Below are 19,366 nucleotides of genomic sequence, written 5' to 3'. Positions count from 1 at the left end.
CATCTTCAGAGCGTTTCCCCCAGTGAGGGCTCCATCCACCTGAATGACATTTAAAGATGGTTTTGTCTTAACAGATGAAACCACCATTGGAACCCATTCATGCAGCTGACCTCAAGTTTCTCACCTGGAAGGTCTCTTTACTCGTGGCTCTTACATGCACCAGAAGAGTTAGTGAAATTCAGGCCTTTACAATCCAAGAGCCTTTCCTACATTTCATAGATGATGCAGTCATCCTTGTAATTAACCCAAAATTCATCCCTGAAGTACCTTGCGATTTCCATCTCAATTACCCTATCTTACCGAAAACATTTTTCCCGGATCCAAACTCACCAGTAGAAAAATCATTGCACACTTTGGATACCAAACAATGCCTCAAGTTTTACTTAGATCATACAAAGGATCGCAGAAAGACGTCTCAACTAGTAGTATCATATGGTCAGTTGAGCAAAGGAGCCCTAGTGACTAAAGAGACCATCGCTAGATGGATTTCAGCCGCGATACAGTTTTGCCTCTGTAAAGCAGGAAGACCATTATCAATCAAAGTTAGAGAACACTCCACCAGGGCAGTTTCCACATCTACAGCCCTGTTCGCTGGTGTGCCTTTGGACAAAATATGTTGTGCTGCGACTTAGTGAAGTGTGCATTAGTTCACACAGCACTATTGCCTCAAATCTGCTCAAATCACTGATGCAGCTGTTGGTCAAGCAGTGCTGCACCATTTATTTCAATAAGGTGAGCCTCCATTGCTCTTTTAAGATATATAGTTGTAGATATTAAAATATTTACATTTATTTAATATCGTGTGTATATATATGAAAACTTAAAAATATATGCTCAATATTATGACTCACCATCCACAAATATATCTAGAACAAATGTTTCTTCTGCTTACAGTTACTGCTTGCTACTCTGATTCAAGCATGTAAATCTATGAAAGATCCAATACTGGAGAAGAAAACGTGTTTCTTACCTGGAAATTTAGTTCTCCAGTATTGGCATCTTTCATAGATTCACATGCGACTCCCCTTTCCCCTCAGAGAGGCTCCCCTCATAACTAGGGATAACATTCCCAGTTGTGCTTGAAAATCTGAGGGAATCGGCCTCTCTTGAGGGTGCCGTCACCTGATTGGTCATAAGTCAAGTTTGGCCCTTTAAAAAAAAAAAAAAAAGGACATGGCTATGTTATTAAAGATACTGTGCATTGCCATTAGGGCCTATGGTAATGGGATATACTGCTAAGTTAATATACCGTGGGACTCCTACTTCAACAATGATGATGATTCAAGCATGTGAATCTATAAAAGATGCCAATACTGGAGTCATTCTTCGCATGAGAAAGTGACACTCCACACCGGCCATGCATGTGCGTGACCTTCAAGCAGACTGTTGATGACTTAGATGCTTTCCTGAATTTGTAAAGCTTCTTTTTCACTAAAATGCTTGTGTATCCAATGTCTGTATGATATTTCAGTACCACCTGGAAATAGGCCTTCTGACCTGTGATCTAAGGTGTGAAAAAGGAACGTGAATTTCTCCTCTAAATTTGCCAAAATCCACTGTGCACTATAAATCACACAATTGATACATACCTTATGAGCCATTGATCCACTAACCTATATCAAAGCATAACTCTATATAATAAATATAAACTGAAATAATGAGCTCACTCATGCATCTATAATTATTGAAGGAGTGCCATGAGAAGCTCATAATCAGGAAAAATGTAATGCTCCTGACAAAACAATTCACCCTATCTAAAATATATGTTTGGTGTTTGAGTTCCAGGTCTCCGCATGTAGCGGGGAAATATTCTAATGTTTAGGAGGTCAATAAATATCACTACAGAATTGCAGAATTAGGACAGAAAGTAACCATTTCATCCCCAATAGCATGTGCACCTGAAACAAGGTAGGTCCCTAATGTTTGCCTGCAAGCACTGTGGCAGGCCTTTTAGTCTCCAAACTAGTTTAAAATATATATATATATATATGCACAGCCCATTGGAAATGATTTGAGATACCTGTTCATTTTTCAGGACTGAACCCGTGTCTCTGGGGACTCGGGAAATCTAACCAGGTGTGTCCCTACAAAAGGTAGGAGCAAGCAACACCATCTAATCGAGTAAGCCTTGAATGCTTAAACCCCACCACTATGAGTGTCACTAATTTTAAGTGCAACAGTGTTGTAGCCCCAGGACACCAGTAAACATATATTGGTATCACCCAGTAGCCTCCACCTGCCCTGATGCTTCAAGAAAAAAAGACTCCAAGGAAGACACAGATCTCTTAAAAACGTACAGAAACAGAGAATGGTAAATTGTGGTACCCACTACCCCCGTCACCGGGAGCAATCGATGAAGGGATTGGTCGGGAATATTGACTACCCCCACCACTTCCATATATAATATAGAAGATGCATCAGTTTCTTATAACAAGAAAACTCCTTTCTCCAAGAGGGGCATGTCCACTATGGCTCACCCATTTCCTGGAAACGTCAATACAACCATTCTGCAAGTTACCAAACTTGTAAGACTTGTACGATCAACGGGGAGGGAAATGATTGCATTGAAGTTCAAAGCCAGCCCATTTGGCACTTAAGTTTATAGAATGGGGAAACTTGCAGCTTCGTTGGAGTACATGCACATTTTTATAGGAGCAGTGTCCAGCTTCAAGAACATGCAGTGCACCAAAGTGGAAACACTTCCTACCTACAGTGTTACACGTTGATGCTCTTTGATCATCATTACCAGCTGATAAGTATCTCATAACTTTTTAATAGTTAGGCTTGGCTTATTTGTTCGTTGACATTATTACAGCACACTTAAATATTGTTGTTTGTTCCACTTTTCAGCCGTTGACATGAAAGGTGGTTTTCTTAGTAGGAATAATGTAATTGGGCTGACAGTGAGTTACAGTTTTTGTCAGTTAGAAACCATATTTGCAGGTGCACATGGACCTTTTGTTTACCTAACCACTTTTTCTGCCTAAAGTTCGGTCTCCTTTCCATATTAGCCAATCCATTATTGAGTTCCCAAAGTTTTTTGCTAATCCACGGACTTGGCAGTAAAGATTTCATATGCTAACTGTGAGTGATCCTGTACTACATTGATCATGCTAAACCTATTAGGGAAATAAGTGTTGCACTGTAGTTGTAAAACCACATCCTGGCATTCAGGCTTGGTATGCAAGGGCAAAACAAGCACTTCGAGATATGCCACATGCACACATCACTCAGTGGAAGAGACAACAGCACCATTCTTCGGCATCATTCCAATAACTGGCATCTGTTGGGTAGAAACATGGCCCTTTATTCACAAATTCACCGTCCACTATTGTTTGGATACACAATCCAGAAAAGAAGAACAAGTTGGTCAGAAAGTTCTAAAGACTGAATTTGCTTTGTCTTGTTCCACTCTATGCCTGCTGTGCATAAAAAGGAGAGTGCTCTGATTTTTAATCTGTCCACATTCTGTATCGCTGTCAAAAGGAGATGGTAACTCGGGTAAAATACCACAGAGGGTGGGAAATGCAGACTAACAAAAGAAATCTGGATTCGAATTATCGATTTTCTCCTGCTAATTCTTCATTACTACGGGGACCTTCAGGATCCCTCTCAGTAACTAGTACCTCTGCCACCTAAACATACTGAAGTCGAAATATCTGTGTCACTGGGGTGAGCGGGTGGGAGAGAAGGATGGACACAGTTACCAGGTACTAATCTAGGAAGCTCTGATGCCATCTGTTGGGTTCGGAATATTCTAACTTCAGAGGACTTTATTCAAAGTGCATCTGAATCTACATCTTGTAACTCAATTACTGTTATTGCAGCCAACGCATTTCAGCTTTTGCATTAGTGAGATAATATCCAATTCTATCTGGTCTAGAGTGATTTATTCTGTTTGTCAAAATAACCCTTCACAGGAGTATAGCTGACTCCAGAATGCCATTTAAACTAACCTCTTAACACAAAGGAGCATCTTGACATGCTTGTTGCTCTGATGAAAACTTATCAGAGTATTTTTTTTAGTCCAGACATGAGCCAAGCCATGAATGCATGTGAAACTAAACCCTCAATCCATAAATGTTGATCTTTCAGCGGCCCAGATTGCCACTTATGGGCTCGTTTTTTTTTTTTTTTTTTTTTTTGTGTGTGTTTTTTTTTTTTTTGCATCACAGCTCTCCAATTGTAATTGGAGCCAAAGTTGGAAATATTAAGTTGTTTGTGCCTTGAACGTTTTGATTAGTCTACGCGCATATACATTATAACTTCTTCATTTCAGACCGTTTGCTTATTTTGCTTAATATGATGGTAATTGTTCTTCTAGATGATCTTCCTGAATTGCAAGCTGTCCAGACCGATGACACCCCTCATTCTGTGTTCCACATAAGTGCAGATGTTTCACACCAAGAGTATACAAGCATCCAGTGGAACAAGCATACCTCAGATACATATGAAAGTGCCTACTCACGTGATGGGGGAGTAAATTGGCTTACAGAGCTTGCTGATATAGCCACTAGCCCACAAAGCCCTCTTATGCAATGTTCATTTAATAACCGGTAGGCCATTTTTTCTGTATTCTTTCGAATTGCAGTTTTCTAATGTTTCAATTCAAGTACTGTGTTAGTAATACATGATTCTAACTAAAATAAGGTTAAAGCAGTTAGATAACTGGGAAAATATGTATGACTGAGGACCCTGCTGGCAAATGTAAGACTTGACTAACTCGTAAAGGTCCCGGATTAATTTTTCTTTACTTTGTTTTCCTGTTCTTCCTCATTCCTAGTTGGCTACATTTGTTATTTAAAGAGTTGGGGGAACTGTTGGTGTGGGGTGGAGGGGTTTGGGGAGAGGTGTTTAGCTCCACACCCTCATCTGTATGTTATCAACCTCCCCACCTGCTTTCTCCTACTCTACCTCCCTGTTCTCTTATCCTCCAACTCCTGCAACATCAGCCAGACAATTTGGTATACTCACTTCATTGTAGAAAAACGTATGTCTACTGTATCCGCAGCAGCCAGATTTAAACTAATTACCATTATGAAACTATGGCCTTATATTCTTCTACACAGTCTAGACAACTGGTATCCTCACTTGTTCTCCGCAACGTGACCATTTCTATAACTATTTTATTGGGATTTTAATGATGAAAAGTACCTAAGCAATACATTAACACGTCAAAAAGCAAATATTGAATGTTTCAATACAGGGTCAGGGCATCCAAAATTGGAGTCTACGGTTGCGGTAAGTAAGGCTTTGCATGCATAGTTATTGCACTATGACCAAAGAAAAACAAAGCAACCATGTAAAACTATAGAAAACATTGATCAGACTGGTTGGGTAACATGAGAGTAAGTGAATCAGGGCAGATCACTGGGAGAAATCTGAAGCCTTCTATCAGGTGTATGGGTGTACATATAGGCTTGAAATCGGTAGATGAGGCGTTCTGTACTGCGCTACATCCAGTGTAATGGAGGATGTACCATGTGTGTAGAAATGTGGAGAAAGACCTCTCAAGAGGGTCTGGTGTTGTCCTGTGCTCTTTCTTTAAAAGTAATTCTCAGCTCATTCCATGAGGTCGCAATTGGACCCCTGCATAGACCGCTCTCCTCTATACAGCAAGACTCTTCCATCACAGCCCAACAAACCACCACATCACACCAGTGGGCTTCACCAGGTAGGGATAGAGCCTTCCATTTTATAATGCTAGAGCATCTATCGAAAAGCTATGCAAACATGACTGATACAACCGACTTCTAGTGTGTGTGTTCCATACTCTTCTCACCCAACTTCCCCACCCCCCAAAACTAGAAAATCTTCCAAACACACTTGTAACTCAAGCTACTGTTAAAAAGTCTGTATATCTGCCAAGAATATCTATACATGCTACAGATTTTGGAATGCAATGCCTCAGACAGCTCCCCCAACTTGTAACCTGCACCCAGGCAACCTAAATCGTCTAGTCACCATCAGATCTCTATGGGCAGTTTCAAGATTTAGGTACTTTGTCACCTTTGGACCCATGATTTGCAACTCTTCATCTGGAGTATGATTCATCTCTTCACTTACCTCAAAGGCCACTTTCAAAGTTAACCACATGTTCTGGAAATCCTAATCGCAGGTTACATGTCATCCTCTCCTTTGCAATACATTGGGCAATATAACACTGTAATAGTGCTTATGAGTAATTTGTTCTGACATGTTTGGTAACTATCCATCATCCATCCACCCATTAACCTCAACTATTTGTTTCCATTATGACAACCCCTTTGTTACTGTGTAACAATTGCATGTACAACATTTCTTGTTGATATGCTTTTTATTGCTTTTTAAATAAGCAAGTTAGAAAAATATTGACAGTAGCAGTGCAGGGAGCTGAAGGGCTCGGCAATTGAACCAGTATTTGCAGTATTAGACTGGACCATATTTAATGTGGATGCCTTGCCTAGCTTGACACTTTCCAAGGCCCGCCCAATAATGTAGACCCAGTGATGGAGATAGACAATGATGATCTCGTTATCCGGTATGTAACTGGAGAGTGAGCTGTCAAGTAATATTGGGGCTGCTTAATGGTGTTCATCCAAAGCCTTAGGATGTTTCTTGTAGATGGTAATCTTCACTATTATTCTCTTGTTTGAAACCCCATTGCATGATAAGGTGGAGAACCATTCCTCAAGAGCAACGTAGAAGGTCGATGACAGACTAATACTAGACAGCAACATGTAGGCGCAACTCTATTATGTAAACAAGTTTCAGGCATTTTCTTATTATGCTATTGCCTGCAGCACACTTCTCAGATATGAAGTGGATGTTGAGAAAATGAATGCCGAAATCGACAGTGTGACACTCATTACATCAGCTTCAACAGTTTTACTTCCAGGAGCGTGCTTCTACTCCAAGGTGCTTCCCCTGGAAGGTATCCCTGTGCCTTGGCAAAAGTATCTTCCGCTGCTTTCCTGAGACTCGTACATATTTCATGCTTCTAATGTGCGCTTCCCATTCAATGAGCATGTTCTTTATGCACAAGCTTAAGTGTTATCGGTATGAACAGCTTTGTTCTTTGAAAAAAACAATCCTCACGTATTAGGAATGAAGCAGAACATAAACACATACGTTACTTATGAAATGTGTACAGCCTCTCATTAATCACCTTTGATAACATCTCATGCATTTTGACAGCCTAAGCCAATTTATGACGTGCTAATTGTTGATATTTGCATGCCTTTGGTCATATGATTTGCAGATTGAGCTAGTTTTCTAGTGACGTGACACTATTGTCATTGTTTTTATTTTAGAATATGCATCTTATTTGGGGCTTCGTACATATCATAAAAACTCATCAAGGTGATTGTAGTGACAGAAAGTAAATTATAAGAACGTACCCCAACCAACAGAGATGTTAGGATATTACAACTGTACCAACTTTTTACATTAACAGTAATGCTGTTGTGTGTGTTGTAATCACTATGAAGAGGTGTAGTATCCACCAGAAACTACATAACGTGTTGCATGGATGAAAACAGTTTCATCATGGGGAACTTAAGGAAACTGATGTTCTGTTATTTGGAGTGCAGGACTTTCTCCTAGCATACCATGCCTCCTTGATCTGGTCCCTTTATCACGTATGCAGCAATTTATACATTTTGTTTTACTAATTTTGCATACATGCTTTTATTTCTTGATATATTTTATGATTATTTCTTACAGATCTTCTCCTGTTAACATAATTGCCACTAGTAAAAGTTTACATTCCTACGCTCGTCCTCCACCTGCTTCTTCTGATTCTGAGCTAAACCCTTCAAAGCATCATTGGAAGGAGGAAGCTTCAATAAAGCAGGAGCGGGTAAGGCTTAAGTTTTAATACGGAATCCTCAGAATTGTTAATTACAGTAGTTGCTGAAGCTTTGTCAAATTATTTCTTCAAAAAGTCAGAACTTTCAAAAGAATGGATTTCAAGAATGTTTTCTGATGGCTGTTTCTTAACGGCAGATTCCCCTGCTTGTGAATGCCCTCAGATACCAGACTGGATCTTTAGATATTTTTTTCAAAATATTTTTTTCTCCTGTCCAAAAGGGAAATGTCATCCCCTCAAACCACATGCTTTAAACCTTGTAGGAATAGTTGCGATCAAATGTCTGTGACCGATCACCACAAGATGTGACTCTGGTATCTAGGGTCAGGCCACAACTCCATGTTGTGTGGGGAGTGTGCCCTGATTAATCAAAAGTGACCTGGCACCATGAATCCAAGCTTTACCTCATTGCACTTGATCAGAAATAGTGTAAGCTCTGCTCCTGCTCATAGTAAGTCTCTGACCTGTTCTTATTCTCTGAGCTGGTCCAGCAATGAATCTTTTGTGCACTACAAGTTTGTAGGTAAGTCAAAATCAAAGAAATAAAATGCAAGAAGTCTAAGCAAGCCTGACCACTTTCCTTCTGAGCAGTTGTGAGGACTTCTAGGTGCTCTTTTGTCTCACTCCCAGTTCCAAGCTGATTTTGCAGCTGATTCTGATGATCTTAGCTTCTGCGCTGGTCTGCAACTACGAAATAAATTGAGGTGCTTAAGGATGCCATGCTTTCCCGTCTTTGGAACCTTACCTGTTACCTCTGGCACACCTTCAGGCCCCAAGGATCTGCAGAGGGCCCTAGTCGGGTTACTCCTGGCTGGCCACCCTCAGCGCCAGCTTTGTCTTCTTGAACCCTGTTTGAGTCCAGCTCAGATACCAGAGCCAGTCTCACACCCGGTGCCATGATCCATGCGAGTTCCTGCCACACCAGCATAGCTAGCAGACATCAAGCCCATAGTTTTGCCAGACTCTGAACCAAATCTGTCCAACCTCAAACATATTTGCTTGCAAATTAACTTCCTATGTGCCCGGCCCATGTTTTTGCTGAATCCGACAAAACAGTGCCTTTGCTTAGTCTGCCCTCCAGTACTCACACAACTCTTTGGGTCAGACTGTGATCAGAGCCAGACTCAATTTGGTGATGGCTATTATGGTGGGGAGTATTTTTTCCATCAATACAATGATGACACTTTCTATATGGACCTACAAGAGGCCAGTGGACTATACACGTCCCCTGACACAGGGCTGGTGTCTCTCTGGCCTCTGACCCAACTTCCCCCACCCGGACCTGCTACAGAAGAATCTGTCCTTTGCCATGGTGATTAGAAGGGCAGCTGAAGTACTGGATCTGCAACTACCTTTAGTTGAAGTGAAGACTGATATGCTCACAGGGGTCTTTCATCTTGGACAATCATCCTCGGAACCACTGTTGCCATTTAATGAGTCACTTATTGAAGCCCTTATGGGCACTAGGGGACAAACCTTCTGTGTGCCCACCAGTGAATAGACAATTGGGACGTCACAATAAGCCAGCTCCTGGTGACCTTGCATTCCCTAGTCAGTACCCTACTCCAGTGAGCCTGGTGGTACAGACCTCCACCATTAGAGTCAATCCCAATCCCTTCCCTAAAACCTCAGCAGATAGGGAGTTGAGGAGAATGAAGGCATTCGAAAAGAGGATGTTTTCTTTGACCTGCCTTGCCCTTAGATCTGTCAAGGCCTGCTGATTACCAGAATGCTAGTCCTATGCAATATGAGACTCTGTGGCTGACATGTTCCCGTCAGTCCAAGAGGGGTTCAAGGCCAATTTGACTTGAATCATTCAAGATGGTTAGGATGAAGCAAAGTAAGTCAACTGCTCTGGGCTGGGCACCACTGGCTGCTTTGATAGGGCATTCTGTATCAGTTCGTTGCTTCACTGCCGCACGTGGATGAGGTCCACGGGGTTCTCAGGTAGCATTCAAGTATCACTAATGGACATGACATTTGATAACACCTGCCTGTTTGGAGAGAAGGCAGACTCGGCCTGGGAGAGCTTTGAGGCAACCAGGGCCATAGTTCATTCCCTCTGCCTTTCTGTGCCTGTGTTGAACCATCCCTAACAGTTTCACCAATTTTGAGGCTTCAGAAGGGACTTTTTCTCCGATACCACACAGAAGCCCACTTCCACAGCAACAGACCACACAAACGCCCACCCTCCCAGTATTTTCAAGGATGGGGACGAGGATCCAGCTGACAACACCTGGGCCATTCAGGGCAGTGGCTTGCCCAATCCCCATCCCTCCTGTTACCACCACCATAATGCTTATGTTTGCTCTCAGTGGCACATGGCCATACTGTTAGAGGCAGGATACCTCCATGGATGGCAGAGCCTTACATCTGAGATGTGGTTGCTTCATATAGTCCGGCAACAGTCTGCCCTATCATTCCTCCCCAGTACGATACTTATTCTGCATCAGAACGGCTGTTGGAGGACGATTTGTTCTTTTGTGGCTGGAGGTTGCTGATCTTTTGGACTAAGAAGCCATAGACCAGGTCCCTGCATCGGAAATAGAGACTGGATATTAACTTCAGGTTTTCCAGGTGCCGAAGAAGGATGGAGGTCTTCGCCCTGTTTTAGTTCTTTGCTCTCAGTTTCTTCCTATGAGTTTATTATGCTCACATTAGCTCAAGTTCTAATTGACCTGATCCATGACACTGGATGGTAGCGTTGGACCTGCAAGACATGAGTTTTCATGTTCCTGTTCTGCACTCCCACAGGTGTTGCCTCCAGTTCATGTTGGGCCAGGAGCATTTTCAGTTTTCCACTGCCCTTCAGATGTTTGCAGAAGTCATGGCAGTGATTGCAGCACCACCTCAGAGTTTGGGGATGCCAGTCTACGGCTATCTCTGATTGGCTGTTGAAGATTGGCTTGCCACAAGTGTAGACAACCTCCACCTAACAATGACAAACCTCCTAACCAATCAATCAGTCAATCAAGGATTTGTAAAGCGTGGCTAATCACCCATAGGCTCTCAAGGCTCTGAGTGTAGGCGTGCTGCTCAGTTGAAGAGCCAGGTCTTGAGGTCCTTCCTGAACTACTTCAGTGATGCGGTCTGCCTGAGCTTGAAGGGAAGTGTATTCCATGTCCGGGCTGGTAAGTAGGTGTTAGGTAGGCTGCTAGGTAGGAGAAGGATCCTTCCTCCTGCTGTACTTTCCCTAACACCTTTGGGGTCTGTTAACTCAACGAACAACATACATGAGTTGGTGTAAGGGAAGAGGAGCACTTATGAGTATCTACCACTTTTTTTTTTGATTTTATGATTCAGTTGGGAGATTATTGCAGATAATCAAAAATCAGTGAAACTACTTGCATTTTTTTAAGCCATCCACTTTGTGAGTCTGGCTTCAAAACACAGAGTGATTTCTTTCGGTTAGGTGCCAAAAGCTTGATTGGAACTCTGGTACTAATTTGCTCTTACAGCACCTCCAATCCAAGCTCCACTTTCTTTGCTGAGTGAGGCAACTTAGGTCTCAATCACACTAATATCCGTTTATTTTCTCAGACGCTGTTGTTAATCAAAGGTGATTCCAGTTTGGGGTCACAGCTCAAACGTCCTAGACTCAATATTTCAGCCTTGGGCTTTGGCCTCTTTGAGGCTGGCTCTGGGAGATCTTGGTTTCTATGCCTGTTGCAACCTTCTGGTGCAATATGCCAGAGGGCAATTACAAGCTGTGCAATGGGATCTAAAGTCTGATTGGGCTCAGCACCTAGGAAACCTGTCAGATGCCACCCAGGTTTCAGAAGAGACTGCAAAAGACCTCCTGTGGTGGCTGTTCAACTGCATTTGGACCAATGGCAGACTCCTCTCCATATCCCTACCTAGAGCTGACGATGTGATGAACGTTTCATTACTGTGTTTGGGTTGACTACTGGGACAGGCTGATATCAGAGGACTGTGGTCTCCTCCGGAGACACGTCTCCACATCATTCTGTTTGAGTTGAACGCCATTTACCTGGCATTGGAAGGCCTTCCTATCATCCATCAAAGGGAGGCTGGTCCAGGTCCTCACAGACAGTTCCACTGCCATGTGGTAGTGCAACAATTAGGGGAGAGTAGAATTGTGGGCCTGCCCCAAGAGGCCCTGCATCTTTGGCACTGACAGCAGGGCATCTCTCAGGTCATGAACCACCATGCAGGATCTTTAAATGCCGGGGTGGATGAGCTCAGTCAGTGATACCTAGTGGATCACAATGGCAGCTACACTTGGAGGTATATTCCTGCAGTGGGAACAACCCTGGCTTGGTCTGTTTGCCACTGCCAAGAACACAGTGTCAACACTTTGGCATCCTGGAGTTTCCAAAATGCCTCTTTCTGAGACTCAGTCCACCTGGAGTGGAACTTCTGTATGCCTTCCTTTCTCTGCCTCTGCCCAGAGTTCTGAAGATGATAATGAGCGACTGAGCCCATGTCATTAGAGTGGCTTTGGATTATGCCATGAAAGTGTGGTACTCTGGGCTACCAGGCGTGAGCACCTCTCCGCCAATTGGGCTACTGCTTCAGCAGCTTAGTAGGGTCCTGCATTCCAACCTGTTCATTCCCCATCTCAATTCTTGGAGATGGGCAATTGAGGGTTCTCCCCTGCACCCACTCCCACCCTAACCACCCAACAGGAAGTAGTTGAGGCTTCAACTACAAGAACTGTTGATGCCAGACGCTGGGATAAGTTTGTGTCTTGGTGTAATTCACAATATATAGACCCATTACAGGCAAAGTTGTGTGTTTTGCTTTTTGTAATGTAGCCCAGCAGTGATTTGCTATGAGCATTGTTAAAGGTTGTTTGTTAGCCCTTTCTGCTTTTTGTCTTTATCAGTTCAGCTGTCCTTATTTAAATCTGTTATTCTCCGTTTTCTTAAAGGTCTTGTTCATAGGTTCCCAAACCATTGTGATTTCGCAGTGGGACTTTCTTTGTGTACCCTATTTGAGCCAATAAACAGCTGGCCTTTGCATCTACTGACTCAAAACACTCCTTCTCATAGTGATAACTTCAGCTCATCCTGAGAATGAGCTGTGAGCTTTTTTTGTTCATCCACAATATACAACCCTATTCCCTTATTGGTGCTGGGAAATAGGCCAGCATTCTTGACGAAGGTTATGATGCCTTTTAATTCCGTAAAATCCATCAGTCTTTGCTACTCCTCACCCATCGAAATACGTTCTATTGTTTGGACCCTAACAAAAAAAATCTTTGGTGCATGCTGTTTCTATCTACAAAATCCACACCACCCTCGATCCTTCCTGATCTGTAAAATTGACTTTTTGGGGCAATTTCCCAATTTAGAGACTTGCATAATGTCATATGTGATTACTCTTTCCGCTCTGCCTCCAGTGGCGCAGACAGTCTAGAAGAAAACTTGTATGTGGCTCCGGCATACCTTCCAATGCTGGACAGAATCGATGCAGAATTGCACGATGCCACCTGTTGGCATGCAGGAGCAATGTTGAGAAAAGTCTCTGGATCCAGTCTTGCACCTGGGTGTATTCATAAGGCGAGGAATCTGCGCTTAGATAGTGTCCTCCTGAAATAACGTTGCAGAAGGCAATTAACTTGTTCTACATGTAGAAAGGAAAGAAAAAACGTTTCTCATGTTCATTGTGTTTTTCCATTTACTAGGCAAGTATTGAGTCAGAGTCTGGTATTTTCTCACTGTCTTCGCTGTCTGATGACGATGATCTAGGATGGTGCCATTCTTGGCCTACAACAATTTGGCACTGTTTCTTAAAAGGTAGAATATTCGGTAAATATTACTCTAACAATTTTAGATCTTATGGAAACCAGTACATCTTAACCTAAATTTATTTGTTGTTTTATCAGGTACTCGTTTGTACTTTCATAAAGATAATAAAGAATGGCAGGATGTTGAAGAATATGCTAGATCTGAAGGCTCTGAGAATGAAGACGATAGTTCCATTGGCAGCAATAAGGTAACCATTTAATATACATTTATTGCCATTTAACCTTTCACTTACATGAAGCTCTAGTGCAGTCAAAATATTTATTGATATGATTCCTCCATCTAAATGTACAATACCTTACAAAATATGCAAGTACATAAAATCAGCTTTACCTAAACAGTCTTAAACAACATCTGACAGGTACGTGACTCAATAAAAAAAAAAAAAAAGCTCTCCAATACTAGGTCTTTTATAGATTCATATGCTTGAATCTATCCCCATTGTCTGTGTGGGAGTTCCAAGATAAAATCAGAAAGCAATACTGTATTATACATAGCCTATAAGGGCTAAAAATATGAATGGAAGGATCGAATTCCCTTAATTTAAAAAAGAAACAAACTTTCAACCAATCAGACTGCACCACCCTGATCCCCATTCCCCTATGAGGCCACCGTACTTTGGATTTTGTACCTCGCATCATATGAAGGGAATTTCCCTGAGGTCTGCTCAATTTGCTCCAGGAAAACCTGGAAATGTTCGATTATGTCACTTCTCAACCAGAAGGAACTATTTGAAGGCAATTTATAGCACCAGTTGATTAAAAAGAAAAAAAAATCTCATTGCACATCATGGTATATATCCCCAAAATAACTCCAGATCTTCGTGTAGTTTTGGGAAGAGGAGACTGCATTCAGAAGATACCAACAAGGATTTCATTTACTGGCAGCTACCCTCTCTTAAGGTGAAGGACTGTAAAATCTGCCAAACCTTTTCCTCAGAAACCGTGAACAGAGCGAGTAGGTGGTAATCTGTCTTTTAAATTAATAGCCAAAGAAAACCATGACCGGCAGGTCCGCCTAAGCACGCCCGAGCATATTTAAAATACATGAAAAAAAAAATCTGTCTTATGCAGTTAGGCTAGATATTTTTATCAAAAAGCAGATAGGCATATCAGTGGGTAGTGCTAAGCAAGTAAGGAACACACTCGTACAGTAAGTGAGACACACAGTCCAAGAAATCCAACACCAATTTATAAAAATAACATACTTTTATATAAACTTTGATACCAAGATCACCTTGATCAGGTCAGTACTTTTCGAGTTAGGAATTTTTTGAGTTTGTAAAAGTTGACAGCGCGTTTTTCAGATGCGGTAATGTGATCCTGTGGAGGAAGAACAAGCACTGCATACAGGTATAGTACAGCGACTTGTGTGACCAATCTCCTGGACTTGGGGTAAGTATGGGGGAAGGCTCAAGGCCACACCTGCAGGTCACCTTGGGCGGCACAGGGGCGGCCGGGTGCAGTTCAGCGTTGGGTGCCCTGTGTAAGTCTACAAACACAAATGATGGACGGAATGCGGAGCCAATCTAACATTCACACCCAGTCACAGATCTGGGTTTAATCCAGCAATTCTTTTGCTCACTATGCCATCCCAGTTTGGACCCAGCCATATGCAAATCAATCTTGACTCTGTTCCCCATGGGAACAGTCCAGCCCGAACTGCCAGGCCAGGTCCTCCCTGCACCAGAAACAAGCATCCTTGGATCGGTTTCAGGGTATCATCCTTCTTCAGCCAGGCTAGCTTGAATCCAGTGGCACGGTGAGCCCGGGACCCTCGTCTGGGCATACCAAGCGCACTTATGGCAACAAAAGCAACCAAACACAAATGTGTAAGTCTATGGGCACTGTCCGGTTACAAAGTTGCTGCAGAGGTGGACTGAGTGTCCAGTCCGGATGAACCACTGAGGGTGTTCAGTTCTGGTGATGCTCAGGACGTAGGGACTCCAGTGATCCTCTTCTCCTCTGTCTAGGTGCAGTGGACCATCGTGTCTGACACCAGAGGCAGTTGCGGTGAAGGAGGGGGGTCTACAGAATCAGGCTTCAAACGCTGTTGGAAAGTCTACAGAATGCAAGCTCGGGTGGGCTTTGTCTCTGTAGGGCCTGGGAACCACGCTAGCACTTTTGGCCCACTTCAGCTCAGGTGCAGTGGTACTGTCTAACGTTGGATTTTTGGCGGTCCCGGTCCTCAGTGTTCTTTCTTGGCTGCCAGCAAATGCAAATCTATTCTACTCCAGGGAGTTCTTCTTGACAATTTGCAAAGCACTGGCATTTCTCCTGGTTTCTTGGAGGTGACAGGACAGGTCAATTGCTCCGCGAGGATGGGTTGGTTTGTCATGCTCCACGGTTCTCGGGTTCAGCAGGCTTCTTGTCCACTCCTTCTTTAGTGTCCATCAAAGATCTGCGTTCCTGGTATCAGGAGGTCCCCTAAATACTTAACTTAGGGGGCATTAACAGGAGTGGAGGGTAGTAGCCAATGGGCTACTTACTTTTGGGATCACAGCACCCCCTAGATGACCACTTCCTGTGGGGAGTGGGCATCACCCTGTCCAGAGTTCCTAAATTCTACCACACGCAAGATGGCGGAATTTCCTAACCTGTGTATACTTCGGACTGGTCACCCTAGGGGTGTGTCCAGCCAGGAAGTGCAACACTCCTACTGCATAGCTAATTTTTCCGCCTACCAGGTGGCAGATGGTCCCTGGGGGAGGGTGGTCATCATCCTCATCTGAGGAGAACCAGTTCTGCATACCAAAGGCAGTGGGCTTCTTTGACGCCTCCTTCATTGGAATACAGATCATTCTGTGGGGATGGGTGTGTAACACCCCTGCCTGAGCAGGCTTTGTACTGACCTCTAGAGAGCAAAGGCTCTCACCTTTGGGGGTCAGATACCTGTCTGTTGGTGGCAGACGGGTTAGTAATAGTCTGAGAGATCACAAGCAGTTGGTAAGTTTTTATGGGGCACCTCTAAGGTGCCCTCTGGGTGTATGTATTAATAAATGCATCACTGGAATCAGTGAGGGGTTATTAGTACGAAATGTTTGATACCAAACATCGCTATTTTCAGTGAATCCATCATTTAGCTGGTGAACTTGTGTTGACCAGTGTCTAGCACATGCGTACGTAAAATGGCTTCCCTGTGCACTTACTGTGTCTAACAATCAACAAAAACAAAGTAGGGGTATATGTGCTATTGCAGATGTGCCCACACATGTAATATAATGCACCCTGCCTTTGGGCTGTAAGGCCGGCTGTAGGGGTGACTTTCAAATATTACATGCAGTGTTTAGGGCACATGGTACACAGACTGTATGCCATGTTGTGTTTTCAGTTTTAGGGAGCACCGTGTCTGGTGCTGGGTACCTCAAAGTAGCACAAGCTGTGTTGCAGGTCTTGGGGACCCTCTGCAGAACCTAGGCCCTAGGTACTAGAGGCACCACTTACTAGGGACTTACAGGGCCTGGTGACTTGGGGCTCAACTGACCAGGTGTCTTGTTTTGGGGAAAGAACACTGGCGCTGTGGACCAGGTTGGAACCCAGTGCACTTCAGTCAAAGTTGCTTTAAAATTTTTTATTTTTAAACGAGGGTTTTTTTTTTTTTTTTTTTTTTTACTGCAACCAGAGCTCAGCTTCTTACAGCCTGATCAAACACAACAAAAATAGGGACTATATCGTACCCATCGCAGTGGTGAGGACAGGCGCGCCATCTTAAACATTCCCCATTCCATTAAGAACACACAATGAAGTAACTGCCTTGTGTGGTTGGGCTGAGTATTATAACCTCTTTCTTAAAAAGAGTTTGGTGCAGAGAATATGTTGAGCTAAAAAAAAAAAGTTTTCATAAATCTACAGGAAGTGAAATAGAAGCACTGAAAAGAGGTGAATAAGCAATTAGTCATATGACGCATCCAAATTATAAATGGCATATGATTTTGGGTGTAAGATCAAATAAAACAGCATCTCACATAAAAATATATGATGAACTTGCAATCATAAGAAATATCGTCAGAGAAATCACTAATTAAATCAGTCCAACAGTTCCATATGAATACTAAACATGTCCTGTATCAAATAAAGGTTCATGGTATGTCCAGTGTTGGTACATAGTATAGGTTTAGACAGGTTAATTTAGAAGTAATACATGAGACAACCATGTTCTTTGAAAGTCCCATGTCTGTAATTTTGAAGAATTTTACTAATAGTACAAAATGACCTAGACAGTACTGGTTCATGGAGCTACTTCTTTCGGAACAACATCCTATTCAGCTAACACCAGTTCACAATGTGTTGAGTCTACACAGGAGGCAACCACTTTGCCTAGATCCAAAATCTTTAAGATGTATTGACTTGGCTCCTGAGCACAATGTATACTCTCATCTTGATATATCTTAGGGTTGTAATGAGCTCTCACCTAAAGCTAGAGGGTAAACCACAAGCAGAACTTACAAATTTAAATGGAAACTATTCCATGTATGGTGGCTGGACAATAATAGTCATTGTTTATCTTCTTTACTAGAGCAGGTGCTACCTTATCTGTTTTATCTTGCATGATCAGGCCTTTGCCACATGTCTGTTAAAGTACATTTAGGAGCTGTGTCACACTGTAGGAGCTCTACCTTCAAATCATCCCTGTGGTGAAATCAAATTGATAAGGAGTTATTTTGAAGATTTTTTTAGAACATAAACTCTGAAGCATCCGCCAAATCCTTGGCATTTCAAAACTGTTTGCGGTTAATGAACAGTCCTTTTGAACCCATTTGTAAAGCTGAATTTAAATATTTTTCATGGAAAATGGCATTGTTCTAGCAGTGACTTCCTGAGGAAGAGCAGGTGAAATACAAACCCTTACTATTGAGGGGCACTAAACACAATTTAGGGATGATCAGATTACATTCACCCCTTTGGTGCGTGCGACAGAATGGTTCAATCATACATACCGAAGCTTCTGTGCCGAGAAGAGAACCATTTTGCCCTCATCACACAAGCCCCAAACCCCTCTGCTGTTTTTGTAAAAATAGCTAAATAGCTACTGGAGCTGGGAAAGAGGTGGGAGAGGGGTCAGAAAAACCCACCAGACCCAGAGATTATTTATTTACTTATTTTTTTTTTTTTAAGTTTTAGGGGTGGGGGCGGCCGAAAATGGGCATGCCAATGCCCCCCATCCCTTCCCAGACACAAACAGGAACAGCCTTTCTGAACACCCCCCCCACCCCCCCCCCCCTCCTCCACCCCACAAGGGCAGAGCGTAGAACACAGACTAGACACCAGGGTTTTTGTATTTGCATTGGTGGAGTCTGCCCTGCATGGAGATGCTGTTTCATCCACCCACCCTCAAATATAGGGAAACCGTCTTTCTGCAAGCACCCCCTCTTCCCCCCCCCCACCCCCCCCAGGAGCAGATGGAGCTAATTACCCCCATCTGCCACGGGGGGCTGTGAGTGGGTGCAGAAAGCCCACTAGATACCAGGGATTACTTTTTTGTAGGGGTGGGTGCTGCATGGCATGGCTATGGCCATGCCCCCTCAAAAATGGGGAAAGTTTATCTGCTTCCCTGCAGACCAAAGCATTTCACTCCAATGGCAAGCATGAGGATATTTAATTTTGGTGGGTGTTGTTTTTACAAATTAGGCCAGGACAGTTTGGCCAACTTCCAGTCTCATCTCACTTGCAATGGTTAACATCTGCACTTTTTGGGCTTCAGTAGACTGATACCTGGAAAAATCTACCAGACCCAAACAATTCTGAAA

General features: G+C 43.0%; 1 protein-coding gene across 2 annotated transcripts in view; it reads left to right on the top strand.

The window, feature by feature from the left end:
• The window catches only part of HBP1 (HMG-box transcription factor 1), a 329,971-nt gene that overhangs the window by 94,685 nt on the left and 215,920 nt on the right, over nt 1–19,366 (top strand). For both annotated transcript variants that reach the window (XM_069229842.1, XM_069229841.1), the window contains 4 exons: nt 4,325–4,556; nt 7,705–7,840; nt 13,500–13,611; nt 13,701–13,810. In XM_069229842.1, coding sequence (XP_069085943.1) covers nt 4,325–4,556; nt 7,705–7,840; nt 13,500–13,611; nt 13,701–13,810 — 590 coding nt within the window. The remainder of the gene's footprint in view (nt 1–4,324; nt 4,557–7,704; nt 7,841–13,499; nt 13,612–13,700; nt 13,811–19,366) is intronic.

Source organism: Pleurodeles waltl, chromosome 4_1 (genome assembly GCF_031143425.1).
Source record: "Pleurodeles waltl isolate 20211129_DDA chromosome 4_1, aPleWal1.hap1.20221129, whole genome shotgun sequence".
Lineage (NCBI taxonomy): Eukaryota > Metazoa > Chordata > Amphibia > Caudata > Salamandridae > Pleurodeles > Pleurodeles waltl.
The sequence above is the reverse complement of the archived record's forward strand: the minus strand, read 5'-3'. Positions and strand labels throughout refer to the sequence as shown.